Raw genomic sequence first — 20,002 nt, forward strand, 5'->3', positions numbered from 1 at the left:
TTATGATCCAATATTAAACTTTTTATGGAATTTCTTCAAAGATTTTGTCATATTTTTTTCCAGCATTATACAATGTACTGTACAAACTTACAGTAGCCTGAAGTATGTCGGTCTATATTAAAATGAGTAAATTAATTTGGACATATTTTACTGTTGAATAGCTCTGAATACAAAATCTAACCTGCTGTTTTGTTGTTTATTTGTTTGTTTGTTTTTACAGTGTCATTTATTTCACCAATCCTCATTTTCCAATTTTTCAAAATATATATATTTTTACACAATGATAGTGATATAATTAACAATTATATTATAAATGATAATAATTTATATGTATATTCATCCTGACATTACTGCAGGTGAAAAAGGAGTTGATGGCTTGTTGAACTGTGTATTGCAGCTGTTGTATTGTGTATTGTAACTTCCTCTTTTTAAACACAGGTTCACTATATAAAATATTTCCTGTAATCTGCAGATTTACTCATCATGATGAAGCTGATCCTGTCTCTCACTCTCATCTGGACACTTTCCAGCACAGGTAACCTCACTCACTCTTAAAACAGCATTTCTGCAGGTACCTGTCATGTCAGGTAGTTCATAACTCTACTAATTTTTTACCTGTTGTTTGTCTGCCAGGTGCTGACCTTTGTTATTATCATCATCAGCATCTATGTTTTGTTTTATACCATCTAGTAACCACAGAAATATACAAAATAATATAAAAACACTAAAAAGGCTATTTTGCAACAGCAAATATGCTTAGAAAGAAACTTCATGCTGCATAGATTTCATTTTTCATCAACATAATGAAGAAACATCTTTTGTGGAGCTATCAAGTTACAAAAAGTTCACTGTCAACATATTTAATGTGTTTTTCACTCATGTCAACTAAGTTTTTCTTTATTGGCCATAGAAATGTCCCATGTAACATAATTTTACATAGTGCCGTTCTATTTTTTAAATATCTTTAGAAAAACAGATAATGCAGGCGTCACCATGACAGAAAACTGTACATCTAAAGGCTGCAGCCATTTAATTTGATGACTGATTTCGGATATTTTATATATTTGTTAAGAACAATTTATTGGATTTATTTTGGCATAAATATCATTCTGTCATTGTGTGTTGTAATTTAGGGTTGTCTCTCATCAGATTAACTTTGCATACTGTATCTGTGTTAATATGACACACAGGATTCATGCTGATTGTTAAACTCACAATCTTTTATTTCATAAATTGCAGCTGAAGCTGTTGAGTGTTGGCTTGGTGAAGGGGATGACTCAGGGAGAAAATTCTTATTTACATGTGACTCTACTCAGCTGTGTGCAACTGTTGCCGGACGAGGTATCTGTAAAAAGTATAAAAATAAATCCGATTTTTCCTTAATGTCATTCACTTATTCAGTTTTAAATGGGATTTCTGTATTACAGTGTTTGGTCTTTGCTTCACTTTACAGTATATGAGAATGGGACTTTCACTCAGGACGCCGTGAGGTTGTGTTTGCCATCCTCCCTTTTCAGTGTAGGAAATCACACATTTTCATTCAATGTTGGTTTTGCAAGTATGGCTGCATCTGTTCATGTGTGCAACACAGATCGCTGCAACAGTCAAGTCATTCCTTGTAAGTAAAGAGAAAGGTTTCCCTTTTTAATGACACAAAATCACATTCACATGTAATATCAGTCTAATGTTTGTCACAGTGAAGAACAATAAGTCACTTTGTGTCTTGTACAATTTCTGCAACCCAACTGCCAGAATAAGACGTTGGCATTTTCTGCAAAAAAACACAGATAAGTTGAATGTCTACGTTTCAGTGTTGGCCATTATCAGTTGAATAATGATGTTTTATGATGTGACAATGCTGTGGTTAACGTCTGGTTAGGTTTAGGCACAAAAAACACTTGGTTAGGGTTAGGAAAAGATCATGGTTTGGGTTAGGGTTAGGGTTAGGGTTAGGGTTAGGGTTAGGGTTAGCCCTAGGGTTAGGGTTAGCCCTAGGGTTAGGGTTACCTAACCCCTAACCCTAACCCAATTGAAACAGGATGGGTGGTCTAGAACCGTGCTCTCCAACATTTCCAACTTTCTTCCATCTAACTAACTTTCTAGCCATCCACCGACCCATCGTCCTCCTAATAACAAAGTCAGCTCATATACAGTACTTTGCAAAAGTTTTAGGCACTAAAAGTAAAGTGAGAATGCTTACAAAATTATTACTATAAATTGTTTTAATTTATCAATTAACTTCTTACAAAGTTGAGTAAACAGCAGAAAGCTAAATTAAATCAATATTTGCTGTGAGCAGCTTTGCCTTTAAAACAGCAGCAGTTCTCCTCAGTACACTTTAACACAGTTTTTCATGGTAACTTGCGGGTGGGTTGTTGTAACCATCCTAGAGAAAGAAAGTTCTTCTGTGGATTTATTACTTAGGCCATCTCAGGTGCTTCTTCATGTAATCCCAGATTGATTCCATGATGTTGAGATCAGGGCTCTGTGGGGGGCCAAACCATACCATCTGCTGCAGGACTCATCATTCTTCTTGTTGCTGAAAATAGTTCTTTATGACTCTAGCTGTATGCTTGGGGTCATTGTCATGTCATGAATATATTTAGGATCAATCAGACACCTCCCTGATGGTATTGCATATTGGATAAGAATCTAAACATCTAGGGTGCCTAAAAATTTTGCACAGTACTGTATATCTCATGTGCACTACGTCACTTTAGAAATGTTGATATGATGCGTATTACACATGTTGAAACGTAGATATTCAACATATCTGTGGTTTGCAGAAACATACAATGCCAATGTTTTATTCTGGCAACCAGGCTGGTTTCTGCAATGTCTCCTGTTCTGTTTCAGACCCTGGCGTTCAGAGGAAAAACAACCTGCAGTGTTTCACCTGTGATGATCGATCTTCTGCTGTGTGCAAGAAGAAAGTTCAGTGTGCAGGAACGGAGGACCGCTGCGTTCGTGGGACTGGTGAGTCCTCATGATCACTTTGTGCCTCAAAACACGTTAATGCTGCCTTCAAAGTGGCAAAACTGTGGTCTAACGATGATTTTGTAATCCACAGTGGAAGATAATGAGGGCCAATTTCATGCCATTGGATGTACCTCTGCAAAACTCTGTGAAATTGCTTCTCGCTTGGAGCTCCTGCCTGTTCCTCTTCCTGTTAGATTCCCTCGTCCACCAAAATGTTGTGGAAGCAGCCTCTGTAACTCAGGCTAGTCTGTCAAACTGAATGTGATCCTTTTGCTGTTGGGTCTCATTACTCTTATCGTCTAAAGAGTAACTAACAAAGTAGATGTAGTTGGCTTATTCACACATTACACAGCTACTTCTGCTATCATCTTCTCATTCATTTACACAGTGAGATTCCTTTAACATTTTGAATGTTTCAGCTTGCTAAACAATTATTTTAATCATAAGAGCAGCATCCCATCCCACAAAATGACTGGGCAACCAACAAATTTTGAACTTTAAAGTATTTTGACTGGAATTTTGCTGTATTTGGATTCATATGGACTACATTTTTGCACAAATTACCTCAAACACAATCTCTGTTGTACATTTTTATTTCATTTTTACTTTTCTTGAAACAAGGCACAAATATTTGTGAAAACTAAAGATTCAATACCTGGAAAAGAAAAATAAAGATCTGTGGATGAAATTGTGATTTTAAGCAACAGGTGATCTTCTGCTTAGCTTGTGCCTTTATGCAACAATAGGTGTGTGTGTGTTAATTTCCTAGTAAGTAAGTCGTTATGTTGTGTAACTTGTTTTCTAAGAGGAGAGGTGGAAATGAACTTATCTATACTGTGGATGTTGGAAACCAAATAAAGAGTTACCTTGCACTGTGTTGTGTGTGTTTGTCTATAGCCACTGTAAGAGTATAAAGGGAGAGCACTCTTTGACTATGGGGGTTCTCTTCATATTGTGATGAGTCCATTATTGCAAGCATTTAAGATATTTCCAAGACAAAGTGCAACCTTTCAGTGACCTTCATATATTGATGGAAACCCTTCTCAATCATTTTTTAAACTGTGCAAAACAGTGATGACACATAAAATATTTTACTCAAAAAAGATTGTTTGTGTGTTTACATTGCCAGACCACTGTCAATCAAATGTACTATAAGATAAGATAAGTTTTTGACTGTAAACTCTTAATAAATAATAGCTTTTTGTTTGTCTGCACCTTTATGGTTTCTTATTAAGTCATAATGATTTATTGTTATAGAGAAGTACTTAAAGAGAAACTTGATACCAGGCTGAAAAACAGTGTTTCTGCCTGTCTAGATAAAAGTTTCCAGTCTGCAGTGGTGGAGGAAACAAAGCTTTCTGAAGCACCGAATCAATGTGAAGCAATTATGTTGAAAATGGTTATCCCAACCCAGGAAATATGTTTTCAAGGAATATGGAGCTGAAGAGGTTAAGAAAATAAGAAATAGATACATCTCATTTCCACTCCCTCCTAAGGCACAGGTGGTTAATTTAAAAATGTTAAATGAGATTTACCCAACGAATGATTTCCTAAGAATGAAGTTTAACTTAGATATGAATAATTGTGTATTTTGTGAAAGGGAAACTGAAAATTTGGAACATTTGTTTTTCCATTGTGAATCAGTGCAGTCTTTCTGGAGTGATGTGCAGGGCTGGCTACAGTCTAAGGAGATAGAGTTGTCACCACTGAGAGTGAAGACATTCAAGTTTGGTGTATTTGTTGAAAACAGAAACCTTGACTTTGTCGTCAATATTCTATTATTATTGGGAGAGTTTTTTATACATAAATGTAGATATTTCAAAGCTAAACCTGATTTAAACCATTGGAAGAATGAGTTAAAACTCTTGAGTAAGTCACTAAAACTTGTGAATTACAATAAAGCCCTTAAACTCTTTTAATTATTAGAACGATTTAAGTTGATTTGAAATAGCCCTGCTTTTTGTTTACTTTATTACTATTATTTATGGAAGCCCTGAAAGGCAAGTGAGAAAAAAAATACTTCTGGAGATCTGATCTAAATTCTTTTCTCGTTCGTTTATGACTTAAGAACAGGTGAAAAAAAAGTTTTCACAGGATAATCTCCAGTTCCATTTAAAAAAAAAAAAGTTTTGCCAGGTGAAAAAAAAATCTTTTGCCAGGTTTTTTTCATCTGTGAAGATAGCAGGTGCAAAAATGTATTTTTTTGTCAGGATTTTTTAAAGTGTTTATTGTTGTAATACTCATTTTAGCCACAAGAGGGCACAAGTGCTTCGCTACCCCATGTTCTATATAGGGCTGATTTCATGTTTTCTTCCAGGTGTGTTTTAATTTCTCCATACACTCTAAACTCAAGGTACATATATTGTGTGTTAGCAAATTATGTAACATTACTGTCATGTGTTTCTTTTGGCTAGAAATGTATTTTCATCTGCACTAATCTGCCGTAAGCGTTGTATGTTGTTCTTTTAATTTTCTCTATGTTTGTCCTTGAAATCCCTGTTTTTATTGTATTTTCTGTGTATGTTGTTCTTTTAATTTTTGTTTTATTTCTCTGTGTTCGCTCTCTCTATCTCATTTCTCTATGTTCAAATATGTCTGCTGAAACTGCACCTATATTTATGGTATTGTATATTGTGAAGCACTTTGTAACCCTGGTTTTGAAAGGAGCTTTAGAAATAACGTTTCCAATAGGAACAACCTCATCAGTTATTCACCAACATTACTGGCAGTCTGATCACATTAAGTGGTAATATCTACATGTTTAACAGAGATGAAAACAGTATAACATTGTTTGGCACAATGAAGAGCAAACTCCAGTAACAGTTGTGCCAGATCAGGACTCTGGTGAGCTGTTTGAATGAAAATGAAAACTAGGGGTGTGCCCGAATACAAATACATTATTCGGCAAAACACAAATGGTGGGTTTTTACAAATATTTATTTTGTACAAATATTTTTAAAATTATCTGTTTTCGGGAAGAATAAAAAACATGCAGCAGATCTCTCTCTCCGGCAGAGCTGAGCTGTGACTAACAGGGGGAGACACACCTTTGCAAAAAGGTTTATTGAAGAACACACATTTTAACACTTTAATATCCTAAAGTTAGAAATGTAGTAGAAACAAAAACAAGATTTTTTTCTTTTATTTGAATACAAATACAAATAATATTGCTGCTTCAACAAATACAGATACAAATACGAATACTGGCCTCTCTGCACATTCCTAAGAGATATCTACTCAGATCTCACTAACTACATTGTCCTGTAGCCAGAAGTTAGACTAAATAGCAGAATCTGATACTAACACTTAAACTAATGTGTGTCTCCATGATGAAATAATATGCATTGTTATATTTTCATTAGGTTTATTATTATTGATGCGATATAAGCATCTAAATTGATCATCATGATAGTCAATGGAGTACACTATGCAGTGAATGGTCAAGGTTATGTTAGTTTATTTAATATCCCGAGGTTTTGAATCATTGTCCACATGAAATGAACGACTGATTCAGGCATTTTCACTTCTGTTGTCATGTAGACATCACATATCCATGTATGGATATGGTTTGAAAATAAAGAATACATAGTGTTAGACATCCAAGAAAATATGACTTTAAAGCAGCTTGATGCAGTTTATCATTGTGCTTTGTGTTTAATTAGAGGAGATAAATATTGCACACATCACTGTTTACTATATGGAAAAGTAGACTGGTCCTCACTAGCAACAAGAAGAGAACTACATTTTATCTTTTTTTTTTTGCAAAGGTCTTCTGCCAAAGCTGCCTCAGTGTATCACTTATCTAATTGCTCACTAGACCCGATCTCAGGACTGTTTACTTCTACACTGTAAAAAAAAAAAAAGTTATTTCACAGAAATTTACTGTATTATTTTACAGTTTTTTTTGTTTTTTCTACATTAGGTGTAAATGCCATAAAAACACAGTAAATTATTTTTATTAAAAATATTCACCATAAAATAAAGGCTGTAATCTGTAAATTAATATAATGGAATATTATAGTTTTTTAACAGGATTTTTCAATCACTAAATGGTCTTGAATATTACATTACATTGAATTCTATGTTAAAATACAAATAATACACATCCTATTACTGAATGTAAAATCAAGGCAACTTTCTGATTTTTTAACTTTAAATTTCATGTAAAAAAAGTAAAAAAAAAAGAGTAAAAAAACACTTACCGTCAAATAATGGTAAAAACCTTTTATTTATTCTACAAAGAATTTTTTTTAAAATACAGATATTTACTGTAGACATTATCTGCATTTTTACAGTCCAACTGTTGTAAAATAAAAACAAAAAAATATAAAATATTGCTAGAATGCTAAATAAATGTATAAATGTGCACAAAAAAATGAAAAACATTGCAGAAATACCTTAAAATTACCTAATTTAAATAATGGCTTGTTTTACACAGTATTATTTTGTAAATTCATAGAATTATCCAATTTATCCTTAAGACTGCCCCATCAAAGCAAAAATGTCTGGATGTAAAACACAAAAAAATTATGTAAAATTATATTCAAGTTATCCTCCTTTAACACCCATTAATGGTATCTTGAGAGCTTTAGGCTTTAATTGTATGTGATTATCTCATCTATTTACAGTAAATTCCTGGTAAAAAATATTGGTTTGATACTGTACAAAAAATAGGATCATGCGAAAATGGCTTACAAAAACATAATTTTAATAATCATTACCTTATATAAACATTATCTGAAAGTAATTACAAGCAACTATCCAATAGATCTACAGACTTTTCCAATTAATGTATGAGATTTACTGTATATAAATAGTATTTGACAGTAATTACAAGCAACTATCCAATATATCCATCTGACACTCGTCTTCAGAGGCATATTTCTTATATATTGTGTGTACACTGCCATCATTCTTCAGAACCTGCCACTTATAGGGTGCTTGAGGCTAAAGAGAGCTATTGTATTTAGGTCTTGATGCACAACATGTTGGGGTTACAAATCAAATCAAATGGTGATAAAAATGTATGTTTGTTGTATCCTATGTTCCATCCTAATGCTGAGGAAAGCCTAGGGCTGAAACCCTTTTTTGCTGCTGTACATCATTAAAAAAGTGATATACACTTATTTGTGAGGGCTGACGACTTCATTTGTTTTTGATGATGTTTGTGATGTGATGTTTTTTGTTACCATACATATTAATATGCGCAACACATGATAGGGATTTAATCACATTATTTTATATATAATGTGTATATTTGTTTTTTGTTTTTTATTTTAAACTGTATATTCTGCATAATTCAAACATTATATTGCAAGTCAAAAACTGAAAATCACTCTCTTGCCTAAAGCTTGTGCAAAATATTGCACCAGAGTTTTAACTGGTTCCAAATGTAGAGACTACTACATCACTCCAAATTAAGCATCCCAACACAGGATACCAGTCAGTTTTACAAATGGTTTTAAGATTTTGTTGATCATATTTAAAGGACAGCTTGCTCTGGCAGTTTTTAGCTGAATGGCCTATTTGCATTATTGTAGATATTGAGCATTAACAGTTAACGTTTTGAGACATGAAAGGGTGGCTTCTAGTGAAGTGTGTGCAACCCAGGCTTTAAAGACAGTGTCTAGCAGGACCTAGAAAACAATGCAAGACAGGATTGAGCTCAAAGCTTGTTGAAAGCATTTTCCCATACCTGCGCTGATTTTGTCTCAAGCTTAATATTACCACACTGTTTCTGATTCAGACAAGACAGCTTATGAATTGACAGCTATTCATGACAGAGCTTCACTGTTCTGTTCGCAGTCCCTCACTAGCTCAAAGTCAATGTAACTCAACCACAGCAGAATGGTCTCTTTCTCTTTAATCAACTGTGTGACAAATGCAATCCTTCAAGATCAGGCAAACAAGATGGTATTTTTCCTTGATGATGCTTGATGTTTGAACAATTTCAGTGTTCTAAATTAATGGATGTATTAGTCACACAATCCACAGCAGAAAAAAGTAATCATCAGATAGAATACTATGTTTCATTGTGAAAGTGCCAAATGCGGGTAGATTTTCCATTTGGCAAGTAAATATACCAAAGTAGTTATGTGTTGCAGACAGAGACACAGGCTGCAGTATAACTTGCAGTTTTTTTAATCTTTACAACCACAACAAAGCAGAATGTGTAGTTTATAGTCCATCAGCATATTTTTGCTGCTGTTAAAACCCACTAGCTTTGTGCTAACTACTGCAACTGGAGGAAGTTCCTCATCTTCTACTACTTCTGCTTCAAAACTCTCACCTTACTCAAAGGCACAACCTGGTGGCAGAATGGCAGAAGTCATACAACATCCACACACATTAATACTGCATAAAATACAAAATTATGAACCCTAGATCCTGCAAAACATGTTAGATCAGATTATTTATTTTTGCTCAAATAGTTAATTAATGTGAAGTTAATTTATAAAGTTAATCAACCTGCATGATGTTCTTTAGTTTTATGTTGACATTCCAAATTGTAGTTGATTTAATCCCTCCCACCCCCCAAAAACCAACAACAACAAAAAACAAGGTATGAACTGAACCATAAATGTTGTCTTTATGAATCCTAACCATAGCCATCCGTAGTTGTAGAGACTAACTAACATGTGCGGTGTGCTGCAAAACTGTGTAGAGAACATGAATTTCTTGTAAATTAACCACCAAAACAAATATATATTAGATTTTAGATTGTTTATTTAATACTATGAGTATAGTGTACAAGTGAGGTACAAATTTCTACCAACACAATCAGTTCCACTTTGTGATTATATTCAGGTTATTCATCATATTAATCATTACATTTCTCATCAGACAGTTTTATTTTTCATGACCCCAAAGCTTACAGCAAGGCATATTTCATACAAAGTGCATTATGTTCTTATTTAAACTTCAAACAACAATCAAAACAAAATCAACACACCAGTTATATAGAAAACACCATGGTTATATATGAATCCAAAAACATATCGTACCTTCACTTTCTACCAGATTTAGGATTTTTTAGATTTTTTTTTTATATAGAAAACACCATGGTTATATATGAGTCCAAGAACATCTGATTAAAACCTGACCATTAAAGTTCATAACATGATTATGGTAATGAAATTTTAAAAGACCATCTCAGTGCTTTTAAACGATTCAGCTTGTTTCCTACAAATCACATAAACTCTATTACTGCTGAGCATCTTTTCAGAGTGAATTTATAGGCTAATTGTCCTTCTTCCTTCCAGCAGTCTTTATCTTTCATTAACTTCACTATAATGTTAATATATATGTACTGATTGGGGAAAAACATTTCTGGAATCAGCTACTCCTCACACTTCACAACGCTATTGGTCAATAATACAAATTCACAAGTTCACAACAGTTCATCTAAAAAAAGAAAAATTAAAATTTATGATGCGGTGATAGAAAGCAACTAATCACATTTACTCAAGTACTGTCCATTAGTACAGTTTTGAGATATTTGTACTTTACCATGATACTACTTTATACTTCTACTCCACTACATCTCATAGGGAAATATTGTACTTTCTACTCCACTACATTTATTTGACAGCTTTAGTTACTTTTCAGATGAAGATTTGACACAATGGATAATATAACAAGCTTTTAAAATACAACACATTGTTAAAGATGAAACCAGTGGTTTCCAACCTTTTTGGCTTTTGATGTCTTACAAAAAGCAGTGTGTAGTCGGGGTCACATTTCACATGTCTATGAGTTGTTAACAGCTCCACCAAATAGTCATTTTTCCCTCCAAACTTCTCACATGCTTTCATTTCAATAAATGTTCAAATGATCCAATATTTCGGCAAAAATCAAAGAGAGAGAGAAAAACTCCAAAAAGTGAAAACAGATTTGTGTATCAGAACTTTGTTTTTTCTTCTTTCCTCTCCCATTAATCATCTCACGACCTCTCAGATTTATCTGCTGACCCTTTGGAGGGGCCCGACCCCTAGGTTGGGAACCACTGGACTAAACTAGCTAACTGTATATAAAGTAGTTGAAACTAGCTCCACCTCCAGCAGCTACAACAGTAACATGCTGCTCTAACACTGATGCTTCACTATTAATAATCTAATGATGTCATATATAATAATATATCAGTCAGAGGGACCAAACCACTACTTTTACTGCAATACTTTAACTACATCAAGCTCATAATACTTATGTACTTTTACTGCAATACTTTAACTACATCAAGCTAATAATACTTATTTACTTTTACTGTAGTAGGATTTTTCATGCAAGACTTTTCTATTTGTAATTGAGTACTTTTACACTGTTGTATTACTTTTACTTAAGAAAGGGGTCGAAATACTTTTTCCACCACTGTCCAATAATCACATTTCACTCCACACACTGATTGACCAGGTCAGGTTTGAACTTCTCTCTCAATCCTAGATCTCTAGATTTAGGATTTTCTAGACTTCCAGCTTGGCCAGTAACTCCTCTATTTCTCCACACCTTCGGCTCCTGTTTTTTTCTTTAATCTTCCTCAGAAATTTGATGCTGTACTCTCGAAAGTAGGATTGGTGTGGTATCTCTGCTGCCTTCATGTGATAATCTATCGACCTGTTGTAATCTCGTCGATCAAAGTTGAAATGTTTTGCGTAGTAGTTGTAAATCATCTGTTTTCCTGCAGGTGATCTATCCTTTTCTAGCAGTTCCTGGTAAATCTTCTCAGCTTCATCCTGGCTATGATTTGACTTTGCGTATATATTTGCAAGTGTTATACTGTTCAGAAGTGAATCAGTGTAAAGAGGAATCAATTCTTTATGGAGACTGATCCCTCTGTCTATCGTGCTTTGCTTTAAGCGTCTGTCCCAGGCCAAAACAATCCTCCATCTGTAGCAGAGTGCAGCACATCTAATCATGTAACGTACATCTGGATGCTTTTTCAGAGCCTCCTCTGCCAGAGCAACAGCTTCATCAACAGATACATAGTTTTTGTAAACCCTTAATAACACTTTGATACCACTGTGGCTATTGACAGGATTTCCCAAAACCTTTCTGGCTAACTCACGTGCTTCATCTTTAATTCTTTCTCCTTTCATAGCACGCTGCTCAAGGTAGTGAGCAGCAAGGTACAAGTTCTCTGGATCCTGTTCCTTGGCCATTCTCATTTCCTTCAGGACGTCGTCCTCCACTGGTGAGTCGCTGAACTTATAAGCCGTCACTAACGCAATGACACGGCTGGTGTTCCACTCCACCATGTCTGGCTGCATCCTGATGGCTCTCTGGAAGTAATCTGCAGCCAGTAGCTTTTTGTCTTTGTTGCACTTCATCAGGGTCCAGGCTTTTTCAGCGTAGATCTCCGGATGGAGCTCGTCCTGGGATGAAGATGGGTATTCTTTCAGCAGGGTGTCGACATTTGACAGGTAAGTCTGACTCTCTGCTTGTTCTCCCAGGTGGTGGTGCAGCCAAGCAAGGTTCCCGTAGTTCACTGCCAACCAGGGACCTTCATCTTCATCTGAGACGGTGTTTCTTGACTGGCGGAAGGCCTCTGTGGCCTTGCTGAAGAAACGTCGGGCGTCTTCAGTGAAGCCCAGCTGGTAGTGAATGTACCCCTGCAGGTTGTAAATATGACCCAGCCAGCTGTTTCCCTCTTCGGCACAGATGTCCTCCAGCTCCTCCTTGACAAATAAAAGTCTGGACCTGCTGAGGTCGATGTCCCAGGTGAAGTGACACTGCAGGGCCTTCAGTTTGGCCTCTGACTCAGTTGACTGACTCTGAGCAGCACTGATGGAGAATAAAAACAACAAATATTAAAACAGATGTTAATATAATATGCTGTGAAGCTTGATATATTTGAGTGACCAGTGTTCATCTCATGTTGTCAGAAAGGCAAAACCGTTCAGAATAAATTGATCTATAGTAATCTACACCAATGCACCATCCAGGAGATCGTGTGCGTTTTTGACCTACTGTAAGTAGTTTTCTGTTTGTTATTCTTTGGATTCTTTATCTGCCATGTATACAGAATAGCATTGTGCTAAGTATGACATTATGTAAATACAGTAATTATCATGCCACATGGTAGATTCCTCTTTCCTTGTCTTTTCTCTTGTGCATTAACACTTACCTTTACATAGTAGATGTTTGATTTAAATTGCTATTCACTGTTCTTAGGATGACAGAAGGGTACAATTACTTTGTTTAGTAATGATAAGTATGGTATTTTAGTTAATTTAGCATTACTAATTAAGTGCCAATCATCAGTGATCAGCTGCCATCCCCAGCTAAAGGCCACCAGGTGTCACTGTTGGTTTCCTCAGTGAGATTACCCTGTTAAGAGTTAGTTTGGTTAGAGAAAGTAGTACTGAAACTGAGGTTTTTGGTCATTGTAGTCAGGTTTTGGTGGATAAAATTATTTGAATGTTTATTTGATACTTATTCTACTTTGGTGAAATTAATGTCATCTCCATAGCCAACTGTGGTATTTGTTAATATTTGAATGAGTTGCTAGTCATTACTAATCAGTAAGCTGATTTATTTGTTTGCGTTGAACCACACCCACATCAATACAGAAGATAAAAAAACTCATCAGAGTCTCCAGTCTTGTGTTCTGACTGACACTCAGTGGCGAGCATCAAACATCCATCAGTTTACAACTGAACTTTGAGATCTCTCATCTACACATGTACAGGGAGGGAAGAAATGGAAAAAGGAGCATTGAGTGGACAGGAAGGTAATAAGGAAGGAGTGAATGAGGGAGGAATGGATGGCTAAATAAGTTTAAGAGGAGAGGAAGGAAAAAATATGAAGGAAACTACAGAAGGAGTAAAAGTAGGAAAGTAAGGTAGAAAAGGAAGAAAGAAAGAATTGAAAAGGGAGATAAAGGAGGACAACAGAGGGAAGCAACAAGCAAAGGAACAATTAATAAATTTGAATGATTGAAGCAAGTGATGAGGAAAGATGGATGAAAGCAGAGCTGCAGCTACTGAGGAAGATCTTGCTAAAACATTATACACTTAAAGGCACATGGAGGGTTTTAATGTCTGATTCTGATTTTTTTAAAAACATTTTTAGGCAAAAAAGAGAAAAAAGCAGGATGAAATTGACAGAAAATAACAGATAAGTTGTAATAATAATAAGCAAAAGAATAATAATAATATCAAATAGACAGAAAAGAACATTTTACAGACTTGTTAAAACATCTTTGGGTGTGGTGGACTTGCACCAAGTGACTCATGGCCTCAGTATTTTTTTTTTTTAAAATCCTGACCATGATCCTTGTTGAATTTGGAAAAAGCAAGAAACAGAAAATATGATAAAAGGGAGCAAACTGAAGGCAAAAGAAGAAACAGCAGAAATGGAACAAGAAAAAGAAAGTAAGGGAGAACTCAGCAGCACTGACTGGTAATAAAAACGTCGTCATTAACATGTAAGATCCATAATGTTAATATTATAGGCTGTAATGGCATTGTTTTACATTTTGAAGTGCAGAAGCAGCTACTCACCTCATTATTCTGCTGTTTCCTTCACTCAGTATTTCTCTTAATATTAGTCTGAAGCAGCTTTTGGGTCCGTTGGCATAAAGTCAGTAGCTGTTGTCCAACTTCTGCTTTGCTGTGAACGTTGTGATGTTGAGCATGATATTTATAATGATGCAGAAAGGACTTTGGATTGTTAGAGGTGGGACGAAGCGAACAGACGACAGTTCGCCGCAGCGAATCACAAACCTGCAGAAACGCCGCTTCATCAACGTAGAGAGAGACGAGAGAAAACATGGAGACTTATGAAAGAAACTGTGAGAAAACAGTAGGAAAAACTCGAGTCCTTAGTGAGTTTTAAGGTCAGCAAATTCGCTTCTCGTTCGAAGGCATCTTAACTTTCGTTTCCCAGCAATAGAAACTTACTGCCTGACTGCTCGACTAAAATAAAATCAAGACTCATCAGATTTCCTCTTAAAGGACGATTCACAATTTGTCACGTGAGTCTTAAAACAACAGTTAGGAGCCCAAATGAAAATTAAACCTGTTTTTCTTGCTGTAATCATTCCTCCTCTTCATACTGACCATTAGAAGATCCCTTCATAATTCATAGAGAACATGAATATCTTGTAAATGAACCACCAAAACAAACATATTAGATTTTATATTGTTTATTTAATAGTATTAGTATAGTGTACAAGTGAGATACAAGTTTCTACCAACACAATCAGTTCCACTTTGTGATTATATTCAGGTTATACATCATATTAATCTTTACATTTCTCATCAGACAGTTTTATTTTTCACTACCACAAAGCTTACAGCAAAGCATATTTCATACAAAGTGCATTATGTTCTTATTTAAACTTCAAACAACAATCAAAACAAAATCAACACACCAGTTATATAGAAAACACCAAAGTTATGTATGAATCCAAAAACATATCGTGCCTTCACTTTCTACTAGATTTAGGATTTTCTAGACTTCCAGTTTGGCCAGTAACTCCTCTATTTCTCCACACCTTCGGCTCCTGTTTTTTTCTTTAATCTTCCTCAGAAATTTGATGCTGTACTCTCGATAGTAAGATTGGTGCGGTATCTCTGCTGCCTTCATGTGATATTCTATCGACCCGTTGTAATCTCGTCGAACAATGTTTAAGTGTTTTGCGTAGTAGTTGTAAATCAACTGTTTCTCTGAAGGTTCCAGATCCATTTCTAGTAGTTCCTGGTAAATCTTCTCAGCTTCATACTGGCTATGATTTGACTTTGCGTATATATTTGCGAGGGTTATTTTGTTCAGAAGTGAATCAGTGTAAAGAGGAATCAATTCTTTATGGAGACTGATTCCTCTGTCTATCGTGCTTTGCTTTAAGCGTCTGTCCCTGGCCAAAACAATCCTCCATCTGTAGCAGAGTGCAGCACATCTCTTCAGGTAACGTTCATCTGGATGCTTTTTCAGAGCCTCCTCTGCCAGAGCAACAGCTTCATCAACAGATACATAGTATTTGTAAACATTTAATAACACTTTGATACCACTGTAGCTGCTGACAGGATTTTCCAAAACCTTTCTGGCTAATTCACGTGCTTCATCTTTAATTCTTTCTCCTGTCTTAGCACGTTGCTCAAGGTACTGAGCAGCAAGGTACAAGTTCTCTGGATCCTGTTCCTTGGCCATTCTCATTTCCTCCAGGACGTCGTCCCCCACTGGTGTGTTGTCGAACCTAACAGCATTCACTAACGCTATGATACGGCTGGTGTTCCACTCCACCATGTCCGGCTGCATCCTGATGGCTCTCTGGAAGTAATCTGCCACCAGAGGCTTTTTATTTTTGCCGAACTTCATCAGGGTCCAGGCTTTTTCAGCGTAGATCTCTGGATGGAGCTCGTCATGGGATGGAGATGGATATTCTTTCAGCAGGGTGTCGACCTTTGACAGGTAAGTCTGACACTCTGCTTGTTCTCCCAGGTGGTGGTGCAGCCAAGCCAGGTTCCCGTAGTTCACCAACAACCAGGGACCTTCATCTGAGACGGTGTTTCTTGACCGGCGGAAGGCCTCTGCGGCTTTGCTCAAGAAACGCCGGGCGTCTTCAGTGGAGCCCAGCTGGTAGTGAATGTACCCCTGCAGGTTGTAAATGTGACCCAGCCAGCTGTTTCCCTCCTCTGTGCCGATGTCCTCCAGCTCCTCCTTGACACATAAAAGTTTGGACCTGCTGGGGTTGATGTCCCAGGTGAAGTGACACTGCAGGGCCTTCAGTTTGGCCTCCAGTGTTGACTGACTCTGAGCAACACTGATGGAGAATAAAAACAACACACATTAAAACAGATGTAAATATAATATGTTCTGAAGCTTTGATATGTTGCGTTAACCAGTGTTCATCTCATGTTATCAGAAAGGCTAAACAGTTCAGAATAGGTTGATTTATGGTCATTTGCACGAATGCACCACCTGCTGGCACACTGATTAATACCCCTCATTGGCAACAGAGAGGTATCAGGCTTAATGAGTGGAGTGTGGCTGCATTAGACCAAACAAATCCAGTTGGTGGTGTGCATTTTTGACATATTGCAAGTAGTTTTCTGTTTGTTATTCTTTTCAGTGTTTATCTGCCATTTATATAGAATATGGTACTAAGTATGGCTCTATGTAAATACAGTCATTATCATGCCACATGGTAGATTCCTCTTTCCTTGTCTTTTCTCTTGTGCATTAACATTATCTTTACATAGTAGATGTTTGATTCATATTGCTATTTACTGTTCTTAGGATGACAGAAGGGTACAATTTCTTTGTTTAGTTAATGATAGGTATGGTATTTTAGTTAATTTAGCATTACTAATTAAGTGTCATGTCATCGGTGATCAGCTGCCATGTCCAGCTAAAGGCCACGAGGTGTCACTGTTGGTTTCCTCAGTGAGATTACCCTGTTAGGAGTTTTGGTGAGAGAAAGTAGTACTGAAACTGAGGTTTTAGGTCATTGTAGTCAGTTTTTGGTGGATAAAATTATTGAAATGTTTATTTGATACTTATTCATCTCCATAGCCATAGCTGTGGTATTTGTTAATATTTGGATAAGTTGCCAGTCATTACTAAGCAAGGCAAGTTTATTTGTATAGCTTATTTGAGCAACTAGGCAATTCAAAGTGCTTTACATAGAGCATGAAAGGCACTAATCAGTAAGTTAATTTTCATATCGCTTCTCCTTTATTAGTTTGTGTTGAAGCACACCCACACATCAATAAAGAAGACAAACTCATCAGAGTCTCCAGTCTTGTGTCCTGACCGACACTCAGTGGCGAGCGTCAAACATCCATCAGCTTGCAACTGAACTTTGAGATCCCTCATCTGCACATGCAGGGAGGGAAGAAATGGAGCACAAAAGAAGCATTGAGTGGACAGGAGGGTAATAAGGAAGGAGTGAATGAGGAGGGGAATGGATAGCCAAATAAGTTTTAGAGTAGAGACAGCAATAAAAAAGCATAAAGGAAACTACAGAGTGAAAGAAAATAAAGAAGGAATAAAGGAAGAAAAGTCAAGGTAAAAAAGGAAGAAAAGGAATTGAAGAGGGAAACAATGGAGGACAAAAGAAGGAAGCAACAAGCAAAGGAACAATAAATAGATGATGATGGAAGCAAGCGATGAGCAAATAAGAATTTGAAAGAAAAAGAAATGAAGGCAGGGAGGACATAAGGAAACGACAAAAGCAAATGAAGTTAAGAAAAGGAGAAGTGAACTGAAAGACAAGAAGGATGAAATAAAGAAACAAAGACAGGAGACAGAATGAGGGGAGGAAAGGAGGAAAGATGGATGAAAGCAGAACTGTAGCTACTGAAGAAGAACTTAAGACATTGTTACACTTAAATGCTCCTGGAGGGTTTTAATGGCTGATTCCGATACTTTTTACAATTTTTTAAAACATTTTTAGGCAAAAACGGGGAAAAAAGTGGGATAAATTTGACAGAAAATAACTGATAAGTTATAATAACAATAAGCAAAAGAATGATAATTATATTAAATAGACAGAAAATAACATTTTATAGACTTATGAGAAATGTCTTTGGGTGTGGTGGATTTACATCAGGTGATTTGTGATCTCATCCTTGTTGAAAGGTAATACTGAAAAAGCAAGAATCATAAAATATAGTAAAAGGGAGCAAACTGAAGGCAAAAGAAGGAACAGCAGAAATGGAACAAGAAAAATAAAATAAGAGAGAACTCAGCAGCACTGACTGATAATAAAAACATCGTCATTAACTGGCAAGATCCATAATGTTGATATTTTGGGCTCTGATACCCTAAAATAAGACATCGTTATACATTTTGAAGTGCAGAAGCAGCTACTCACCTCATTATTCTGCTGTTTCCTTCACTCAGTATTTCTCTAAATATTAGTCTGAAGCAGCTTTTGGGTCCGCTGGCATAAAGTCAGTAGCTGTTGTCCAACTTCTGCTTTGCTGTGGATGCTGTGATGTTGAGCATGATATTTATAATGATGCAGAAAGGACTTTGGACTTTTAGAGGTGGGACGAAGCGAACAGACGGGAGTTCGCTGCAGCGAATTACAAACTTGCAGAAACTCCGCTTCATCAATGAAGAGAGAGACGAGAGAAAACATGGAGTCTTATGAAAGAAACTGATAAAACAATAGAAAAAAACTCGAGCCCTTAGTGAGTTTTAAGGTCAGCAAATTCGCTCATTCGAAGGCATCTTAACTTTCGTTTCCCAGCAGCAGAAATTTACTGCCTGACTGCCCAATTAAAAGACTCACAATCTGTCATGTGAGTCTTAAAACACAGTCAGGTGTCGAAATGAACATGAAATCTGTTTTTCTTGCTGTAATCATTCCTCCTGTTCATACTGACCATTAGAAGATCCCTTCATAATGCACTTACAATGGAAGTGATGGGGGACAAAATCCACAGTCCTTCTTCTGCAAAAATGGATTTAAAAGTTAATAAATAGAAGCTAATATGAAGCTTCAGCGTCCAAATGAGTCAAATCAAGTAGATATCTTTCAACGTTACAGTCTTTTTAGTGCCAAAGTTCCTCTTTTTGTTACTATACTTCCACCTGCAGCTCAACAGGGAAACACTGTCTGAGGAAACACAAAGAGGGAATTTGATGCTAAAAAGACTGTAAATGTGTCAGATATCCACTTGATGTGACTAACTCAGACTGCTGATGCCTCATATAAGCTTCACATCAACTTAAATTAAGTTAAATGCATTTGAACAACCAGTACTTTTACTTTAATATTATAAGTACATTTTGCTGCTAATACTTATGTTCTCTAACATAAGTAGGATTTTTCATGCAGGACTTTTACTTGTAATAAAGTATTTTTACATTGTTGTATTGGTAGGCTACTTTTACTTAAGTAAAGGATCTAAATACTTCTTCCATCACTTGTGCATTTACACACACAGCAGTATATCATCATTCATTATTTATTTACCTCCTGACACACCAACCAGATCGTTCAGGATATATCAATAATTAATGTTCTGTGTGGTCGGCTGTTATACACAGATTCCAAGTTTATACAGTGAAATTA

The 20,002-nt window shown here is 36.1% G+C and overlaps 2 protein-coding genes across 2 annotated transcripts; both read right to left on the reverse strand.

Moving 5' to 3' along the window:
- Positions 1-11,192: 11,192 nt before the first annotated feature.
- LOC121900963 (interferon-induced protein with tetratricopeptide repeats 1B-like) lies at positions 11,193-14,947 on the reverse strand. Its single transcript, XM_042417562.1, has 2 exons — positions 14,478-14,947; positions 11,193-12,756 (listed from the first exon to the last, which is right to left on the reverse strand). The coding sequence occupies exons 1-2, from the start codon at positions 14,480-14,482 to the stop codon at positions 11,439-11,441; spliced, it is 1,323 nt and encodes a 440-aa protein (XP_042273496.1). The 5' UTR covers positions 14,483-14,947; the 3' UTR covers positions 11,193-11,438.
- A 35-nt stretch (positions 14,948-14,982) lies between these two features.
- LOC121900964 (interferon-induced protein with tetratricopeptide repeats 1B-like) lies at positions 14,983-16,758 on the reverse strand (the record flags this gene model as incomplete). The annotated part of the gene is made up of 1 exon (XM_042417563.1): positions 14,983-16,758. A coding segment is annotated over one exon (1,329 nt), but the record flags the coding sequence as incomplete, so codon positions are not given.
- Between the last annotated feature and the right edge of the window lie 3,244 nt (positions 16,759-20,002).

Source organism: Thunnus maccoyii, chromosome 7 (assembly GCF_910596095.1).
Source record: "Thunnus maccoyii chromosome 7, fThuMac1.1, whole genome shotgun sequence".
Taxonomy (NCBI): Eukaryota; Metazoa; Chordata; class Actinopteri; order Scombriformes; family Scombridae; genus Thunnus; species Thunnus maccoyii.